This window comes from Hemiscyllium ocellatum, chromosome 4 (genome assembly GCF_020745735.1).
Source record: "Hemiscyllium ocellatum isolate sHemOce1 chromosome 4, sHemOce1.pat.X.cur, whole genome shotgun sequence".
NCBI lineage: Eukaryota > Metazoa > Chordata > Chondrichthyes > Orectolobiformes > Hemiscylliidae > Hemiscyllium > Hemiscyllium ocellatum.
The window spans coordinates 10,884,557-10,903,456 of NC_083404.1; the positions used below are offsets into that span (position 1 = coordinate 10,884,557).

The 18,900-nt window shown below is 40.9% G+C and overlaps 1 protein-coding gene across 1 annotated transcript in view; it reads right to left on the bottom strand.

Annotated features, from left to right (window-relative positions):
* Window positions 1-18,900, bottom strand: part of LOC132815164 (transient receptor potential cation channel subfamily A member 1-like) — a 130,803-nt gene that overhangs the window by 20,890 nt on the left and 91,013 nt on the right. The window contains exons 16-20 of the mRNA XM_060823977.1: window positions 13,022-13,081; window positions 12,838-12,936; window positions 10,652-10,722; window positions 8,200-8,368; window positions 1,436-1,525 (exon numbers count right to left, since the gene is read on the bottom strand). Of these exons, the coding sequence (XP_060679960.1) occupies window positions 1,436-1,525; window positions 8,200-8,368; window positions 10,652-10,722; window positions 12,838-12,936; window positions 13,022-13,081 (489 nt within the window). The remainder of the gene's footprint in view (window positions 1-1,435; window positions 1,526-8,199; window positions 8,369-10,651; window positions 10,723-12,837; window positions 12,937-13,021; window positions 13,082-18,900) is intronic.

Genomic DNA, 18,900 nt, shown 5'->3' on the forward strand with positions numbered 1-18,900 from the left:
CCATAGTATCCAGGGATGTGTATGTGAGTTACCCATGGTTAATGATGGAGTAGGGGGGCTGGGGTGGGCTCTTGATGAGGGATTGTTCAGAGGGTCAGTGTGGACTCAATGGGCTGAGTGGCCTGCTTCCACAATGTATGGATTCTAAATGGTGTTCAGTATAAGGGTGTAAGGATTCATCAGTGAAGCATGTGCAGTAGCTGGTATCAACAGATGATTTTCTTGTCAATGCTTGACCTGATGCCACTGGGTTCAACGTTGAGGATTCCTAGGGCAACTCCCTCCATACTTTGCTCCATCTCTAGCAACTTTGTCCTTCCGGTGGGTCAAGGTTTACCCAGGGATGGTGATAGTGGATCCTGGGATATTATTGGTAAGGTATGATTCTGTGAATATGACTATGTCAGGACGCTGCTTGACTAGTCTGTGAGACAGCTCTAGCCCCAGATGTCGGTAAGGACTCTGCAGGGCCAGCAGGGGTGATTTGCCATTTCCAGCACCTTAGTGAATTCTAGGTTTTACATTTAGTTTATTTCCTTCTTTTAGATTCTGTAGTATTTGATCAAACTTAATAGCTGGGCCATTTCACCAGGGGAATTAAAAGTAAACTGCATTGCTATGGGTCTGGAGTTAGATATAGGTCAGTCCTGGCACAGATCTCCATATCTGAAGGATATTAGTGAAGCACATGTTTCTTTTTTTGACACTGGTCAATTCCATGGGCACCATTAGCATGGCATATCCCAGTGGGCACGTTCTAGATCTTTTTTTGAAATGTAACATTCTGAGTATTGCTTCGATTTCATCCTTAATCATAGGCTTTCTTATCAAGCCAAGCAATGATCTCCCAGAATCAGCACACAAAATAAATCCCATGTTACATTTTAAAAATGAAACAAGGTAAAGAAAGCAATTCATTAATTTCTTACTGTTTTCCTCAAATCTTCAAGATTAAAACAACCTTGAGGTTTGTTTATTTCTGAAAATGTGTTGCTGGTTAAAGCACAGCAGGTTAGGCAGCATCTCAGGAATAGGGAATTCGACGTTTCGAGCATAAGCCCTTCATCAGGAATTCCTGATAAAGGGCTTATGCTCGAAACGTCGAATTCCCTATTCCTGAGATGCTGCCTAACCTGCTGTGCTTTAACCAGCAACACATTTTCAGCTGTGATCTCCAGCATCTGCAGACCTCATTTTTTACTCGTTTGTTTATTTCTGCCATTAGGATTCAGTCACATGGTGATATGAAGCTAAAACATAGGAAACATGCTATTTTCCTTGAATAAGCACAGTTGAAAAAGAAGTACTTCCATTTTCACCAGCAAGTTATGACGCCCGAGAAGGCATTCAATGGCAGGGTCAGTTTACTGTTAAAAATTGAAGGCCAGTACTGAGGAGAGAACAGGACTCTAGCATTATTGTATATGCATCTTACCTGTTGTAACAATTGGTAAATTTCTTTACATAAACCAAGAATGCTCATCACAAATACAGTTCTTGTGCACAGTTTATACAACAGTGACTCCTATGGAAGAAACAAGTTGAAATGAGTCAACTATTCAATATCATGTCAGTATTCCAGGAATTATGTCTGAAATACTTCAGAATAAAGGGTTAGGAAGTCCATCACATTTGGGTTAAGGAACTATCACATGTTGAAAAGGAGTGGAGGAATTTGGGCTGGAGTTTCCTATTGGGTGAACTGGCTGATATGAGAAATTGCAATTGCATTTTATTGGTGGGAAGAAGTGTTCAGAAGTTTAGACTAAACATTCAATATCTCTGGATATTACCCAACTTCTTCAAAGTTAAGAATCACACAACACTAGGTTATACTTTTTGTTTGAAAATACAAGCTTTCAGAGTGCTGCTCCTTCATTGCAAAACTAGTGGGGCACAGAATTTATAAGTAAAAGATCAAAGTGTCATACAACTGATGCCAAGTATTAGACAAACCTTGATGGCTGTTAAGTCTTTAATCACTTAGAACGGGGATGTGGGTTTCATTTGATTAATATGTAAATCCCAGAATTTCTTTCAAGTCTAAAGTTCCAAAGTATTGAGTACAGGAGTTGGGAGGTCATGTTGCAGCTCTACTGGACATTGGTTCAGCCACTGTTGGAATATTGCATGCAATTCTGGTCTCCTTCCTATCGGAAAGATGTCATGAAACTTGAAAGGGTTCAGAAAAGGTTTACAAGGATGTTGCCAGGGTTGGAGGATTTGAGCTATAGGGAGAGGCTGAACAGCATGGGGCTGTTTTCCCTGGAGTGTAGGAGGCTGAGGGGTGACCTTATAGAGGTTTATAAAATTATGAGGGACATGGATAGGGTAATAGGCAAAGTCTTTTCCTTGGGGTTGGGGAGTCCAGAATTAGAGGGCATAGGTTTGGGGTGAGAGGGGAAAGATATAAAAGTCACCTATTGGGTAACTTTTTCACGCAGAGGGTGGTACGTGTATGGAATGAGCTGCCAGAGGAAGTGACGAAGGCTGGTACAATTGCAACATTTAAGAGGCATTTGGATGGGCATATGAATAGAAAGGGTTTGGAGGGATATGGGCTGGGTGCTGGCAGGTGGGACTAGATTGGGTTGGGATATCTGGTTGGCGTGGACGGGTTGGACCGAAGGGTCTGTTCCCATGCTGTACACCTCTATGACTCTATGATTAAGTCGTAGGTCCAAGATAACTTAAGGTTTTATCAGTATATAAAAAGGCAACATCTCAGCTCAGCTTAAAGCTGTAAAGTTAGAGTCTGCTTGTGTCCCAACCTGGAGTCAGATAGCTTTTATTTCCAAAGTAGGAAAACATCACATGGATTGATTGCCAACAGATTGTGTGCTTTTTGAACAAAATAGAATGTATCTGCAAATATAATTCTGCAAATGCAAATTCACTTTTTCAAAGATAGAGTGCACATCATTTGGAACAACACACATGCCCCCATCCCCGATTGAGACACAGTCACTTCTGACACGGAGTGTCATGTGTGTGATATAAACTTCACAACCAACAGATCACGGTGTGAAACAGCTAGACAGGCTGACTTCATCCAAATTTCAAACTTGGACCACTTAATGCTTTCAACTGTCTCTCTCTAAATACATTCTGGATCAGTGGTCTGGAAGAGCACAGCAGTTCAGGTAGCATCCAATGAGCAGTGAAATCGATGTTTCGGGCAAAAGCCCTTCATCAGGAATAAAGGCAGTGAGCCTGAAGGGTGGAGAGATAAGCTAGAGGAGGGTGGGGGTGGGGAGAGAGTAGCATAGAGTACAATAGGTGAGTGGGGGAGGGGATGAGGTGATAGGTCAGGGAGGAGAGGGTGGAGTGGATGGGGGAAAAGGAGACAGGCAGGTCGGACAAGTCCGGACAAGTCATGGGGACAGTGCTGAGCTGGAAGTTTAAACTAGGATGAGGTGGGGGAAGGGAAAATGAGGAAGCTATTGAAGTCCACATTGATGCCCATGGGTTGAAGTGTTCCGAGGCGGAAGATGAGGCGTTCTTCCTCCAGGCATCTGGTGGTGAGGGAGCGGCGGTGAAGGAGGCCCAGGACCTCCATGTCCTCGGCAGAGTGGGAGGGAGAGTTGAAATGTTGGGCCACGGGGCGGTGTGGTTGATTGGTGCTGGTGTCTTGGAGATGTTCCCTAAAGCACTGTGCTAGGAGGTGCCCAGTCTCCCCAGTGTAGAGGAGACCGCATCGGGAGCAATAGATACAATAAATGATATTAGTGGATGTGCAGGTAAAACATTGATGGATGTGGAAGGCTCCTTTAGGACCTTGGATAGAGGTGAGGGAGAAGGTGTGGGCACAGGTTTTACAGTTCCTGCGGTGGCAGGGGAAAGTGCCAGGATGGGAGGGTGGGTTGTAGGGGGGCGTGGACCTGACCAGGTAGTCACGGAGGGAACAGTCTTTGCGGAAGGTGGAAAGGGGTGGGGAGGGAAATATATCCCTGGTGGTGGGGTCTTTTTGGAGGTGGCGGAAATGTCGGTGGATGATTTGGTTTATGCGAAGGTTTGTAGGGTGGAAGGTGAGCACTAGGGGCGTTCTGTCCTTGTTACGGTTGGAGGGGTGGGGTCTGAGGGCGGAGGTGCGGGATGTGGACGAGATGCATTGGAGGGCATCTTTAACTACGTGGGAAGGGAAATTGCGGTCTCTAAAGAAGGAGGCCATCTGGTGTGTTCTATGGTGGAACTGGTTCTCCTGGGAGCAGATACAGCGGAGGTGGAGGAATTGGGAATACGGGATGGCATTTTTGCCAGAGATAGGGTGGGAAGAGATGTAATCCAGGTAGCTGTGGGAGTCGGTGGGTTTGTAAAAAATGTCAGTGTCAAGTCAGTCATCATTGATGGAGATGGAGAGGTCCAGGAAGGGGATGGAGATGTCAGAGATGGTCCAGGTAAACTTAAGGTCAGGGTGGAATGTGTTGGTGATGAATTGCTCAACCTCCTCACGGGAGCATGAGCATGCAGTCATCAATGTAGCGGAGGAAGAGGTGGGGAGTGGTGCCGGTGTAATTACGGAAGATCAACTGTTCTACGTAGCCAACAAAGAGACAGGCATAGCTGGGGCCCATACGTGTGCCCATGGCTACCCCTTTGGTCTGGAGGAAGTGGGAGAATTCAAAGGAGAAATTGTTAAGGGTGAGGACCAGTTCGGCCAAACGAATAAGAGTGTCGGTGGAAGGGTACTGTTGGGGACGTCTGGAGAGGAAAAAAACGGAGGGCTTGGAGGCCCTGGTCATGGTGGATGGAGGTGTAGAGGGATTGGATATCCATGGTGAAGATGAGACGTTGGGGGCCGGGGCAACAGAAGTCTTGGAGGAGGTGGAGGGCATGGGTGGTGTCTGGAACGTATGTGGGGAGTTCCTGGACTAGGGGGAATAGGACAGTGTCGAGGTCCCCCTGCGCCATGGCTTTTAGGAACGCATGGTGGTTAATATTTTCCTTTTCTGAGGAAGAATATTCTTGCCAGAGAGGAAATGCAGCAAAGGTTTCCCAAATCCATTCCTGGATTGGCAGGACTGACATAAGAGGACAGATTTGAGTCAGTTCGGATTGTGTTCAATGGAGTTTAGAAGAATGAAGGGGTTATCTCACAGAAACCTGCAAAGTTCTCATAGTAATAGACAGATTAGATGCAGGATGTTCCTGATAGTGGAGGAGCCTAGAACCAGGGGTTGTAGTTTAAGGATAAGGGATAAACTTCTTAGGACTGAGATGTGGAGAAATTTCTTTACCAACAGTGGTGGGACTGTGGAATTCAATATCACAGAAGATGGTTGAGGTGAAAACACTGTGTCTTTGAGAACATAGACATAGCTGATCTGGCTAAAGTGATCAAGAAATATGGGATGAGGGTGGGATTAGGGTATTAAGCTTGATGATCAGCCATGATCATATTGAATAGCAAAGCAGGCTCACGGGGCTGAATGGCCTACTCCTGCTCCTACCTTCTATGTTTCTAGATTTCTGAATCTTTTTCCATCAGGTCAATGAAAGGACAGAATGGATTTTTTTTTAAAAGACACTTTTGAAACCTGTGTGACTGAGTTTGTGAATGAAAGAGAGTAGGTCTTGCTTCCATAATAATTTGGATGTCAGTTGGGGAAACATCAGCTGAGGAAAGGCTGCCCAGCTGCTGTTTCTGGAACATTTTACTGTGTATCCAGTGTGAAGCCTGAATGTCATCTTGTGGAACATCTACAATACAACTTGATTGTGTGTGTGTGTGTGTGTGTGTGTGTGTGTGTGTGTATGTCTGTTTGAACGTGTGTTAGTGTCCATGTGAATATGCGTATGAGTGTCTGGATGAATATGTGGGTGAGTGTGTGAATATATATTCATGCAGATGAAAGCACGTTTGCATGTTCATGTGCGTGCATGTGTTTCTGCGCACCTTTGGATATTGACCTATTTAAAGCAGCAAATACTTATATTCTCCTTTTACAATACATGTATCTTATCCAGCTTTACATTTTCACTGAGTGTTTCATAACAATCAATAGTTTTGCCTTAAAAAAACTTGGTTGGAGAATCTTTTTATTCTAAATCTAATATAGGGAAAACAGATGATGGCCATTTCAGGAAGTGGGTAGAATCAGATGATTTGCAATGATTTCTACAATTGCAAAGTTTCTGGAAGTACTGTGGAGTGTATTTGGAGTTCTTGCTATAATTTGTTGTATTTGGGTGAGAATGTTTCCATATCCTCACAGGGAAGGCAGAGGGGTCAGTGACCTGCATCTGTAAAGGCTGCAGCACATAGGGCCACAATATCACTGATTCTGCAACATGACAATTAAAACCATAAGACAATAAGATGTAGGAGCAGAAGTTGGTCATTCATCCCTGTCTGCTCTGTCATTCAATTTCTCCATAGCTGAATAAATAATCCTCAATTCCACTTTCCTGCCTTTTCCCCATCACTCTTCATCTCCTTTCTTATTAAAAATCTGTCCAGCTCAGCCCAATAGCCCTCTGTGATAAAGAATTCCATAGATTCACGACCCACTGAAAAAAATATATTCTGCCTCCTCTTTGTCTTAGTTATCAACCCTTTATTCAGAAATGATGCCCTCTGTTCCTAGTCCCTCTGACAAGGGGAAACATCCTTTCTGCATCTAGACTGTCACGCCCTCTAAGAAATCTATCTGTTTCAATAAGATCACTCACAGCCTTCTAAATTTCCCTGAGGAAAGGCCAAACCTATTCAAGTTTTCCTCATAAGACAATCCCTCCATAGCTGATATCAGCCGAGTGAACCTTCTCTATACTGCCTCCATATTGGAGAGGGGAAACTTTATGTCCACTACCAAATCGGAATCAAACTCCCCTATACTGAATTTAGCTAAAGAGGATCAAAAAACTGATAAAGAAAGAGAAAGTAGAATATGAAAATGAACAAGTGAGAAACATAAAAATCAACTGTAAAGGCTTATATGGGTATGTAAAGAGAACAAAAGATTAGCAAGCCAAACTGGTGCCATAAAAAATGTAGAGACAGAAGCATTTATGATAGTGAAGGAGAGAATGGCAGAGAATCCAAACAGATATTTGATGAATGTCTTTTTAAAGTCACGTGTAGGCTCAATAGAGTAGATAGGGAGAAGCTATTCTTGCTCATTAAAGGAACATGAACAAGGTGGCGTAGATTTAATGTGATGTGCAGATGAAGCTGTAGTAATATGAGAACAGAACATTTCTACGCAGTGAGAAGTTAAAGTGCGGGATGCGCTGCCTGACAATGTGGTGAAGGCAGGTTCAATTGAGGCATTCAAGAGGGTATTGGATAATTATTATGAATAGAAGTAATGTGGAAGGGTTTGGGGAGAAGGAAGGAGACTGGCCATACTAAATTATCTTTAGTGTCCAGGAATGTGCAGACTAGGTAGATTAGCCATGGTAAACATGGGACTATGGGGGAGGGGATGGGATGGTCTTGAGAGGGCTGGTGCAGACTTGATGGTCAAATGGCCACTTAATGCACTGCAGGGATTCTCTAAATCAGCTTCTCATAATAGACCCCAACTAAATTTCCTTATTTCATAGGTGGGATGGCAGAGTGGGGATTAAATCTGATCTCTGCAGTCACCTGCATGTATCAACTTTAAACATTGTCTTCTAAATAAAGGGTAGAAATTGAACAATTTCTTTCTGAAACAAAAATGAGATGACATGGTCAAATGATATTTATCACAAAATGCTGAAAGGAGGAAATTATCAATAAGTTAATAACCGTGAACAAGTCAAAGTACTCTGAGGTATGTTCTTGGGAAATAGTTGTCATACAATCAGAAACATTTATATATTACACAAAGGTGAAAACTGGTGTCAAAACAAATGCTTATTAGTAGTAAACCTGAGATTTACTCACACAATAATAATCTATTACAACAGCTACTTATCTGAAAAGTGTCAGAATGGGAGGAAGGGTTGTAGCAGTAGCCTCCAGCTGTGATCACAAATCATTCTAATTGACATACTCAAGACTCAGAAAGTCAATGTGAAACAGCCAAAGTTAAAGATATATAATAGGAGGGCCTGCTGAATCAAAAGAGGGAGTCACCACACTACAGAATAAACATTACAAAATATGCACGTCTTCAGTCATATTCTTGGTTTATTGGTACCTGGGCAAATACTAAATACTAAATTAACAATCCTCATCTTTCATAAAGAATGGCTATGCCATAAACAGACCTTATATCTCATCCAGGGCACTGTCAATCCTTGAGTAAAGTTGGAAACGATTGCTGGTTCGTTGTCAAAGGCATGAGGTCGTGAAACAATAATGAGGAACGTCAATGGTATAAGTAACATTGAGAAGAGAGTCATATTTATAACGTGTGCTCTAAGTCCATACGCTTGCCTACCAAGAAACAAAGTTAAATACATTAGTCCATTATAAATATCAAAACTAACCACTAAATTGAAATTCCATTCCCATATTTATATACTTGAAGGAGATTACCAGAGAAAATATTTATGTACATGCATGAGAAATTAAGTTATATTGGTAGTTCATTTTGTAGCAAGGCTCAGGAAACTTCAAGCAATGAGAAAGGTGAAGCAGTGTCAATTCAGAAAATTGATCAGTGAGAGTGGCAATCAATAAAGACCATGGCTTCTTGGAAGATCCAGCCACCACATTAATGAAACCTGTTGTTATTGCTGTACACCTTCAGAAGATTGACAGATATCATGATTTGCAAATTTCCAAAACTGTGTTGAATCCACTTCATCATTGGCTCTGCACAAACTAATTCATTCCTGGCTGGCTGGTTATTTGCCAAACAAAATCATCAGAGAAAGCTACACTAAATAATTATTGGAGTAATAACTTTTTATTTTTGGGAATACAATGGAAATCAATCTCTCTGGCCTAGAATTTGAAGTAGTTAAGCTCTGGCCTTTGGGTCCTTCAAGTGATGCACTATTCTTAGAGATTATAAAATTATCAAATTAACAAGTTTGTTTCTTTTCTAACTGAACTTTTTCTTTCTCTCAAAATCTAAACCCTTCTTCTTTGTTTGGACCAGACTTTCACAAGGAAATAGAACGGTGAAAATAATGGAGAATTCAGAGACCTTTAAAAATGGCAGGTGAGATCTGGGTCCAGTCCCTTTTCCAACAGATTCCATTTATGTCAGAATGGGAATGTGGGAAAGATGTCTGAAAACTAGAGGTTTGCAGTGAGTAAAGATAAATCCATACAAGACTTAAGAGGTTGTGTACGCTTTCAAGTATGTTGTAATAAAAGGCCCATACAAAGTGTCAATTGTGACTCAGTGGTAAGTTTTATTTTTAATCAAAAGATACAGGTTCAAGTTTTCCAGAGACTTAGGTACCAAGCTGATACTTCAGCACAGTGCTGAGGAAGTGCTGTACTGTCAGAGGTCTTGTCTTTTGGATGTGGTTATACTGAGGCTCTTTCTGCCCTTTCAGATAAATGTAAACAATCCCCTGATATATTTTAAGAAGGACTTTTACAGAGTTCTGGATAACATTTACCCTTCAGCTAACATCGTTAAAAACAGGTTATCCAGGGACTTGTTTCATTTTTTTCCATGGAATCTTGATAAAAATTGGCAACTGGTTTTCAAGCATAACAACAATGATGAGACTTCAAAGTTATTTCATTGTCGAGATCATTTTGGTATCTCTTTGTTCTTTCTGTATCCAATTCTGTTATATTAGAATTCAACTGTTGTACCTCCAATATTTTTGCATGGCATATTTATACATGTGAATTTATTCAAAAAATTATTGCTAGTTGAGTAAAGAGTTCCTTTCCAATATCCAGATTCAATTTATTTTTATCAATTTCATTCCTCTCTTGACAAACTTTGAAGAGATATTTTGAGTTTACTCTGTGCAACCATTTAACACCCTGACAAAATCTACCATCACTGGCTGCTTTCAAAACTTCAGTTTTGAAGTTTCTCTCATCTTTCCATGATGTGGAGGTGCCAACGTTGGACTCGGATGGACAAAGTCAGAAGTCACTCAACACTAGGTTATAGTCCAACAGGTTTATTTGAAATCACAAGCTTTCGGAGCGTTGCTCCTTCATCACCTATTGAAGGAGCAGTGCTCCAAAAGCTTGAGATTTCAGATAAACCTATTGGACTATAACCTGGTGTCATGTGACTTCTGACTCATCTCTCCAATTAGACTCAAGCCTTGAACCATTTTTACCATTGATTTAATATCAGCCAGCAGGAAAAATCACATCTCCAACAAGGCCAAGACCTCATCCGAAATTTGCAATCATTTTGCACCAGGTTATAGTCCAACAGGTTCATTGGAAGTGCTATCTTTTGGAGAACTTCTCCTTTATCAGGTCACTAGTTACCTGATGAAGAAGCAGTACTCTGAAAGATAGTGCTTCCAAATAACCCTGTTGGACTATAACCTTATGTTGTGTGAATTTTAACTTTATCCACCCCAGTCCAACACCAGTGCCTCCACATCACATATTTGTAATCAAAGACATGCCATAATAATGTATGATTACTTATAGAATGGGGATTGTCTTAAGTAGAAGTTCAGAATGTATTAAGAGTTTTAGGTTTCAGTTAAAAAACACATATGATTATGTACTAATGAATTATACCAGGACAAGCTGCTCTTAATTCAACACCCTGCTTACCATTTCATTTTCAGAAACTGTGTACAAACTGGATGGTTCAGAAGGTCAGCTCGATTGAAACGTATCATAGCCTAAAAGATACAACAGAAACATTACAACAGAATCAATTTTAAAAGCTAACAGACATCAATTACCAAAATGACTTTAAATAATTACTGTGCATAAAATCAAGAGATATAACAATGTTCTCTGATTCATGTATTATTTGCTGTTCAAGAAATATATAGATGACCTGTAAGAAAAACCACAATGCTATGCTTGAACTCTGCACCATTGCAGATGCAACAGTGATATTTAGTTAGTGTACACCGGGTCAGTTTTCAATGTCAAAGAACGTTAAAAAAAATTGGAAATCTTGCATCGTCCCTACAGATATGATGCTATCTGTTATGTTTTTCTTGGATCGACTGCACTAGTCAGCTATTTCTGCTCTAGTGTTCTGACTGGATTGTTCAGCTGAGACAACGAAATTGAGAAATATGCTTTCAAAATTAGGGGTGGAATTTTGAGACCCTGTCGATGCCAGGTAAGGAAGGCTGGCAGAGACTGAAAGTGTGTTGGCTTCTTGAATTCATTGTCTGCACTTGAGACCCAGGAAATCCATTCATTCCCAGAAGGCAGGTGGGCAATTAGTCACACTTAGACTGTAATTGTGCAGGATTTGAGAGGCTGCTTTCAGTGGGCTTTCAATTTCCCAATGCGATGGGGAGGGAAGGTCAAACTGCCTTGAGGTAGAGGATCCACGCCAGGCTGGGATTGCAACATTCCTGGTTGGCCTCAGGGGCTGCCTGTTTGACTGGTTGGAAAGCGTCAAACAAAATGAACAATGTGCAGAGGAGCCCCTCACCACACAATGGCAACCTGGCTTCTTAATGGTTTTTTTATTGATATTTTCACAAGGTAATTGACAGGCCCCTTGCATGGTGACATGTCTACCAAGTTACCCACTTTGTACAGCAGCAGAGGCCTTTCCTGAGGCTTTAACGCTTTTGATTTGAAGCAGGAGGACCATTGTCCACCTGCCAACTTTAACTGGGCAGGAAATGTATCTCATGCTTAGGTGTACATGAAAATCTTAACTTTAATCAAGTTCCAACCATAGGTTGTTACAGCACCTGAAAACAGTCCCACTCCATCTTTCCAACCTCATCTTGGAGGCATGGTGGCTCAGTGGTTTGCACTGCTGCCTCGTTCAATTGACCCAGGTTCAATTCTATCTTCAGGCAACTGTGTGGAGTTTGCACATTCTCCCCATGTCTGTGTGAGGTTCTTTCTGGTGCTCTGGTTTCCTCCCACAATTCAAAGATGTGCAGGTTTGGTGGATCCGTTGTGCTAAATTGTCCATATTGTCCGGGGATGTGTAAGTTAGGTGCATTAGCCATGGGATATGCAGGTTTCAGGGATAGGGTGGGAGTGGTGGCAATTGTGTGGACTCAATGGATCAAATGGCCTGCTTACAAACTTTAGGGATGCTATGATCCTGAACACTGGACAAAGGCTTTCCATCAAATCAAACTTAACTGAACCACTGCACGTATTAGTGGGAAGCAGCAACACCTGCTTCCCCCTCCATAGCAACTCCATACAAACCACACCATACACCATTATAATCTTGTATTTCTTGTCAATTTGTTTCCAGCTACATCTGAAAAGCAGGTGATATTTGAACCCAGGTCTCCTGGCCCAGAGGTAGGGACACTACTACTGCAACATATGAGTCCTCCTGTCTACATCTGTACAATTTTAGAACCACAACCAATTAACAATGACTGACGTAGCTTTCTGCTCACAGAAATTGACATCTTCTGAAGCAATCACTTTCTACCATTTTGAAAGATCCGCATGAGGTGCTATTAGCAGCCAGTTTACAAGCAGATTTATGAGTAACATCTCATAATCCATTGGAGCATCCCCCCAAGATTCCAATTTGTAAAGTGTCCCTTTGTCAAATCTCTGAATCTGGCTTTCTGTAATCTAACTTGACAATTCTAGTGGGGCGATACAAAACAAAACACTACGGAAGCTGAAAATCTGAAATAAAAACAAGAATTGTTTGAGAAACTCAGCAGGTCTCACAGCATCTGTGGAGAGAAATCAGAGCTAACATTTTAAATCCAGTGACCCTTACTTTCTTTCACTACATATTATTCTTAACAGGTTATACAAAATTGTCTTTGCGTACTCACATTTAATGCTGTTAGCGGTGCATATTGAACATTTTCTTCCTTCTTTGCTCGTTTTTTGAATGTGAGTGGACATTGTAAATACCTGAAATCATATTCAATCTGTGCAACAAATAATATGGTGTTAGCTGCATTTCATCAATATTAAATAATAGCTAACTACCAATTCAGGTCAGAGCAGACTTACTGAGAAGTTCACATTTTTCCTGTCTTCTGATGATTCTGTCATACATCTGTCCAAAAGGTCCTTAAAATAAATGCAAACATCTCCTAAACATAGGTGTAATAGTTTCAAGTAAGCAGCATATAATTATTATACAACATGAGAATGAAAACGGTCAGAAAGATTATTGTAATTAGTTTACAAATGAAAGCAATGAAAACACTGCATTATATGAGTACTATACTGGAACAGGGATGTAACTGGCTGGGATAATAGAGTAGAAATCTTAAGCATGATTGATGCTGAGCAAGATAGGAAAAAAGGCCAGAGACAGAATGTGTATATCTCAGATGGAGTCAATTATGTCAATTTCACAAAAGCAGAAAGTAGGTTTATTATCAATTTGCATTTAATTTATTTGCAAATATTTAAATCTCTGTAGATAGCAGAAGTACATGATGCATGATTCCTAAAACTGCCTTGAAGCTGATTTATGTAAAATAATTTAATTTGATTGTTTAAACATTCGAGAACATATTTTCTCCATAATGGCTTTGAAGTAACAGAAACACAGAACATATCCCAATGCAGTAGGATAATAACACACTTTCCATTACAAAATCAATTCATGCTGTTCTTTGAAGTCCATTAATGCATAAAATTAAAAATTCATAACCTTGCCTTGAAATCCAACAGCGGCCAAAGTCCTTCCCATCTCTATCACTTCCTGCAATCCAACAATCCTCTGTGATCCAATTCTGGAATAGAATAGCCTTTATTCTGGCCTCCTATGCATTCTTAATTTCCAAAGATTTTATTGGGGGTTGTACCTTTAGTCATTTCAGTCTTAAACTGGAGTTTCCTCAACCTGGGATGATAACTCTCCACTTCGAAGGCTTTTTTCAGATCCTAATGCTTTGACAAGGCATTGGTCAGCTGAGACAATGAGCTGAGCACTAAATAAAATGGGTTGGTTGGGAGCCCACTCACAAAAAATGCTCAATGGAACTTTAACTGGCTCAGGGTAAGAGTTACCAGTTGATCAGATTGGTCAGAAGGTCTAAAGTTCCACAATGCCAGGGTTAAATAGTGGCTACTGCTGCTATAGCCAGTTCCTGAAGGGAAATCAGACTACACATGAATCTGGCAGGAAGACCAAGGAAGACCTGAGGGAGGCGAGTGGCCATGTTCAATATTTTGGAAACTAAAAGAGCTGCGAATGCTGAAAATCTTGAGCAAAAGCAGAAGATGCTGGAAAAGCTCAGTAAGTCTGACAGCATCTGGGAGGGAAATCAGAGTTAATGTTTCAGATCCAAGGACTCTTCTTCAGGATTAATGATACCTAGGGAAATATTGGTTTTATGCAAAGATAGGGGTGGGGGGAGGGATAATGAGTCAGTGATAGGTGGAGATAGAGCCCAGAGAGAGAGAAGAACAGTTGGACAGACAAAAGAGTAGCTAATGATCAACCTGGAAGAATGAATAGCTACTAATGGGGACCATTAGTGGCTAACAATGGGTTCTGGACTCAATATCAACTTCAGCAATGCTAGCACTTGAGGTATGTTCTTCCATGTTGTTAGCCCAACCCCACATACCAGGCCTTGTTATTACATGGTCTGCTATTAAAGACAACCCATTGTTAACCACTAACAGTCCCCATTATGTCAATGTTTTGGAGGCTGGTATAAAGAGGTATTATGACTTAATAGTCAGTGCCTCCAATGAGGACATTCTCCTCCTATAAAGAAGTTCCCCAATTCTTGCTACCTGCTTCTCTGGGCCTCCCCATGTGTTGGGTAAAACAGTGATAAGGCAGAATGAAGCACTAAAGGGCCTGATACTGACAAATTGGAGGGGTTGGGGGCAAACAAGAAGTTGGTGGGCAAGCCATGCTCTGCATTTCACAAATCTCTGCCTTCAAAGAGAGGACTATAAAATCTAGCACACCATTACTGTGCAGTTTTTTTTTTGACAATGTCCTTGGAAGGGTCTTGGGACATTCTACTACTTGAAAGACGCCTTCAGGAGGTGCAGAAGTAGATGATTTGGGACCTGAAGAAGAGTTACACCTGAAGCGTCAACTTCTTTACCTCCTGAGGCTGCCTGTCTTTCTGTGTTCTTCCAGCCTCCTGCCTGTCTACTTTGGATTCCAGCATCTGCAGTTTTTTGTCTCTAACTTGTAAGAATTGAGTGGGTCGTACTGAGAGTCAAGAGTATGGTGCTGGTAAAGCACAGCTGGTCAGGCAGTATCCAAGGAGCAGGCGAATTTTGGGCATAAACCCTTCATCAGGAATGGGTCCAGTCCATTTTCCAGGTTTGGGATTATTTACACCTGTCATTAGGACCCAGTGGTTGTGTTTCAGGGTTCACAATATTTACCTCAATATGGTGGCTTGGAGAAGAGGCAAAAATTTCTTTCTCACTCCCTTTAGAAATAAGCATTGAAGCTGTAGAGACACAAACAGAGGGCGACCTTTTCTGAGGCTATAACACAGTGGAATAGGAATGGGATCACTTTGATCCTGCTGTGCTATTCAATAAGATCATGCTTAATCTGGTTACTCCATATTCATGCCTACACCAGAGAACGTTTCACTCACTTCTTCATCAAGAATTGATCCAGCTCAGCCTTAAACATTTTTTAAAGGCTCTACCTCCAACATGGAAAAGTTGCAAAGACAAAACCCTCAGAAACTGATAAATTTTCCCCATCTCTGTCTTAAATGGGAAACAATTTTTCTTTTAAGGTGACCTCTAATACCAGATTTTCCCAAAAGACGGAACAACCTTTCCACATTTATCCTGTCAAGGTGTTAAATGTTACAGGTTTGACAAGATTCCTCATGACAGAATGGTGAGCAAGGTTAGATCTCATGGAATACAGGGAAAACTAGTCAATTGGATACAGAACTGGTTCAAAGGTAGAAGACAGAGGATGGTGATGGTGGAGGGCTGTTTTTCAAACTGGAGACCTGTGGCCAGTGGAGTGCCACAAGGATCAATGCTGGATCCACTACTTCTTGTCATTTATATTAACGATTTGGATGTGAACAAAGGAGTTATAGTTAGTAAGTTTGCAGATGACATGAAAATTGGAGGTGTAGTGGACAGCAAGAAGGTTACTTCAGATTACAACAGGATCTTGATCAAATGTGCCAATGGACAGAGGAGTGGCAGATGGAGTTTAATTTAGATAAATGTGAGGTGTTGCATTGTGGGAAAGCAAATCTTAGCAGGAACTATACACTTAATGGTAATGTGCTAGGGAGTGTTGCTGAACAAAGAGACCTTGGTTTGCAGACTCATTGTTCCTTGAAAGTAGAGTCGCAGGTAAGTAGGATCGTGAAGAAGGTGTTTGGTATGCTTTCCATTATTGGTCAGTGCATTGAGTATAGGAGTTGGGAGGTCATGTTGCAGCTGTACAGGACATTGGTTAGGTCACTTTGAGAATATTGCATGCAATTCTGGTCTCCTTCCTATTGGAAGGATGTTGTGAAAGTTGAAAGGGTTCATAAAAAATTTACAAGGATTTGAGCTTTAGGGAGAGGCTGAATAGGCTGAGGCTGTTTTCCCTGGAGTGTCAGAGGCTGAGGGGTGACTTTATAGAGGTTATAAAATCATGAGGGGCATGGATAGGCTAAAGAGACATCTGGGGTGGGGGAGTCCAAAACTAGAGGGCATAGGTTTAGGGTGAGAGGGGAAAGATATGAAAGACACCTAAGGGGCAATGTTTTGACACAGAGGGTGGTGTGTGTCTGGAATGAGCTGCCAGAGTAAGTGGTGGAGGCTGGTACAATTACAATATTTAAAAGGCACCCAAATGGGTATATGAATAGGAAGGATTTGGAGGGATATGGGCCGGGTGCTAGCAAGTGGGATTAGATTAGGTTGGGATACCTGGTCAGCATGGATGGGTTGGACCGAAGGGTCTGTTTCTGTGCTGCACATCACTATATTCACCAGCTACAATTTTTCCTTTTTGTACAACAATAGAAGCCAAGGTTACACTTGAAGAGAAAACATGTCTATGCTTTTCACAACATCTGATTCGGCCTTTTTATATTTCTTGCATTTTTTTCACTTTTCCAGTATGACTCTATGAACTGAGTTGCTCTTACTCTTCGGAACACCATCTGTTACAATCCTAACCAGTTCAACCTCTCTCCATACAACCTGTCCGTTCTAGGTATTAGTCGAGTGAACAGTCTCTGAATTGCTTCAAATACATTTCCATACTTTCTTAAAGAAGAAGACCAATGCTGTACTCAGTATTCCAGATGTGGTCTCACCAATACAATAAAAACAAAGTACTGCTGAAGATCTGAAAGACAAACAGAAAGTGCTGGAGAAACTCAACAAGGTTGACAGCATTCATGGATAGTGAAGCAGAGTTAACAATTTGATTATTCTTTGTAACAGATGTGGCTGGAAAAATGATGGGTTTTATGCTTTTAAAGAGATGGGGAGAAACAAGGGGAATAGATGATAAGATTGGCTCAAAACAAAAGACAGAGAGAGTACTCCTGGTAGCAAAGAGATATAGATGAAGAGTAGGCGTTCATGATAGGTGTCAATGGCAGAAAATAGGTCAGCTTTACTGAGAGCAAATCCATGCAAACAGACACTGGGGAATGGGGAGAAAGAGGAGGAATCAAAATGGAAGAAAATTTCACGCTGAGTTTCTCCAGTGCTTTCTGTTCATGCTCTGACCAGTGCCCTGTATAATTGAAGAATAATTTTCCTACATTTGCATTCAATTCCTCGTACTGTAAGTAACATTCTTTCCTGATTACTTGCTGTCTCTGCACACTAATCTTTTGTGATTTATGCACTTGCACACCTACATTTCTCTGTATCACAGAGCTCTACAATTCCTCACCATTTAGATCAATCCCTCACTATTTTAATAATATGCTTTTTTCACTCATACTGCCAAAATGGACAAATACATATTTTTCCATATTACATAATTTACTTTTTCATCAATCTTTAGGATAGAGTGTTATCAGCATACCTTTGGTCTCTTCACCAAAGTCATTTATCTATGGTAAAAGGTTGAGACCCCACCACTGAACCCTGTGGCACACCACTCATTACATCTTGCCAACCTGAAAAACACACATTGTATCTACTTTCTGTTTCCTGTCAGCTAGCCAATTTTCAATCCATGTCAATATGTTGTCCATTAGTCTCTGAGCTTTAATTTTCTGTTTTTTTTTAACATGGCACATTATCAAATGCCTTCTGGAAATTTGAGTGCAGTACATCCTCCCACAAATGTTATTTCTGCAATACATTGGTTAAACATGGTTTCCCTCTTAGCACCATGTTGACCCTTCCTGACTGGCTTGATTTTTCTTCAAAGTGCCCAATTATAACATCCTTAATAATGGCTTTTAACATTTTCTCTTGAGATTGTTCAATTAACTGGTGTATAGTTTCTATCTTTCTGTCTCTCTCCCTTTCTAAGCAATTAACTATTTTGTATTTTGAACAAATACAGAGAATTTCAGAAAATCAAAACCACACATCAACTATCTCAAGAGCCACTTTTTTTAAGGACCTGCTTTCTGGTTGGCTCCAAAATGTACCAATCAAGTAAACTCTCCTCAAAACATTCTATGAACCTTTCATCTTAGTAAACCGTGTAAATCTGACTTTTGTTGTCTATGTATAAATTTTTTAAAATCCCCCGTGATTATCGCTGTGCCTTTATGACAAGTTCCCATTATTGCTTCCTTTATATCTCCTACTACCATGTGCTTACAATTAGGTAGCTGTACATCACTTTTACAAGTGACCTCTTGCCTTTAACATTTTACATCTCCAGTCATAATGCTCTACATCTTACTTTCCTGAGGTTAGGTCATTCCTCTCTAATGTGTGTTAATCGCATCAGT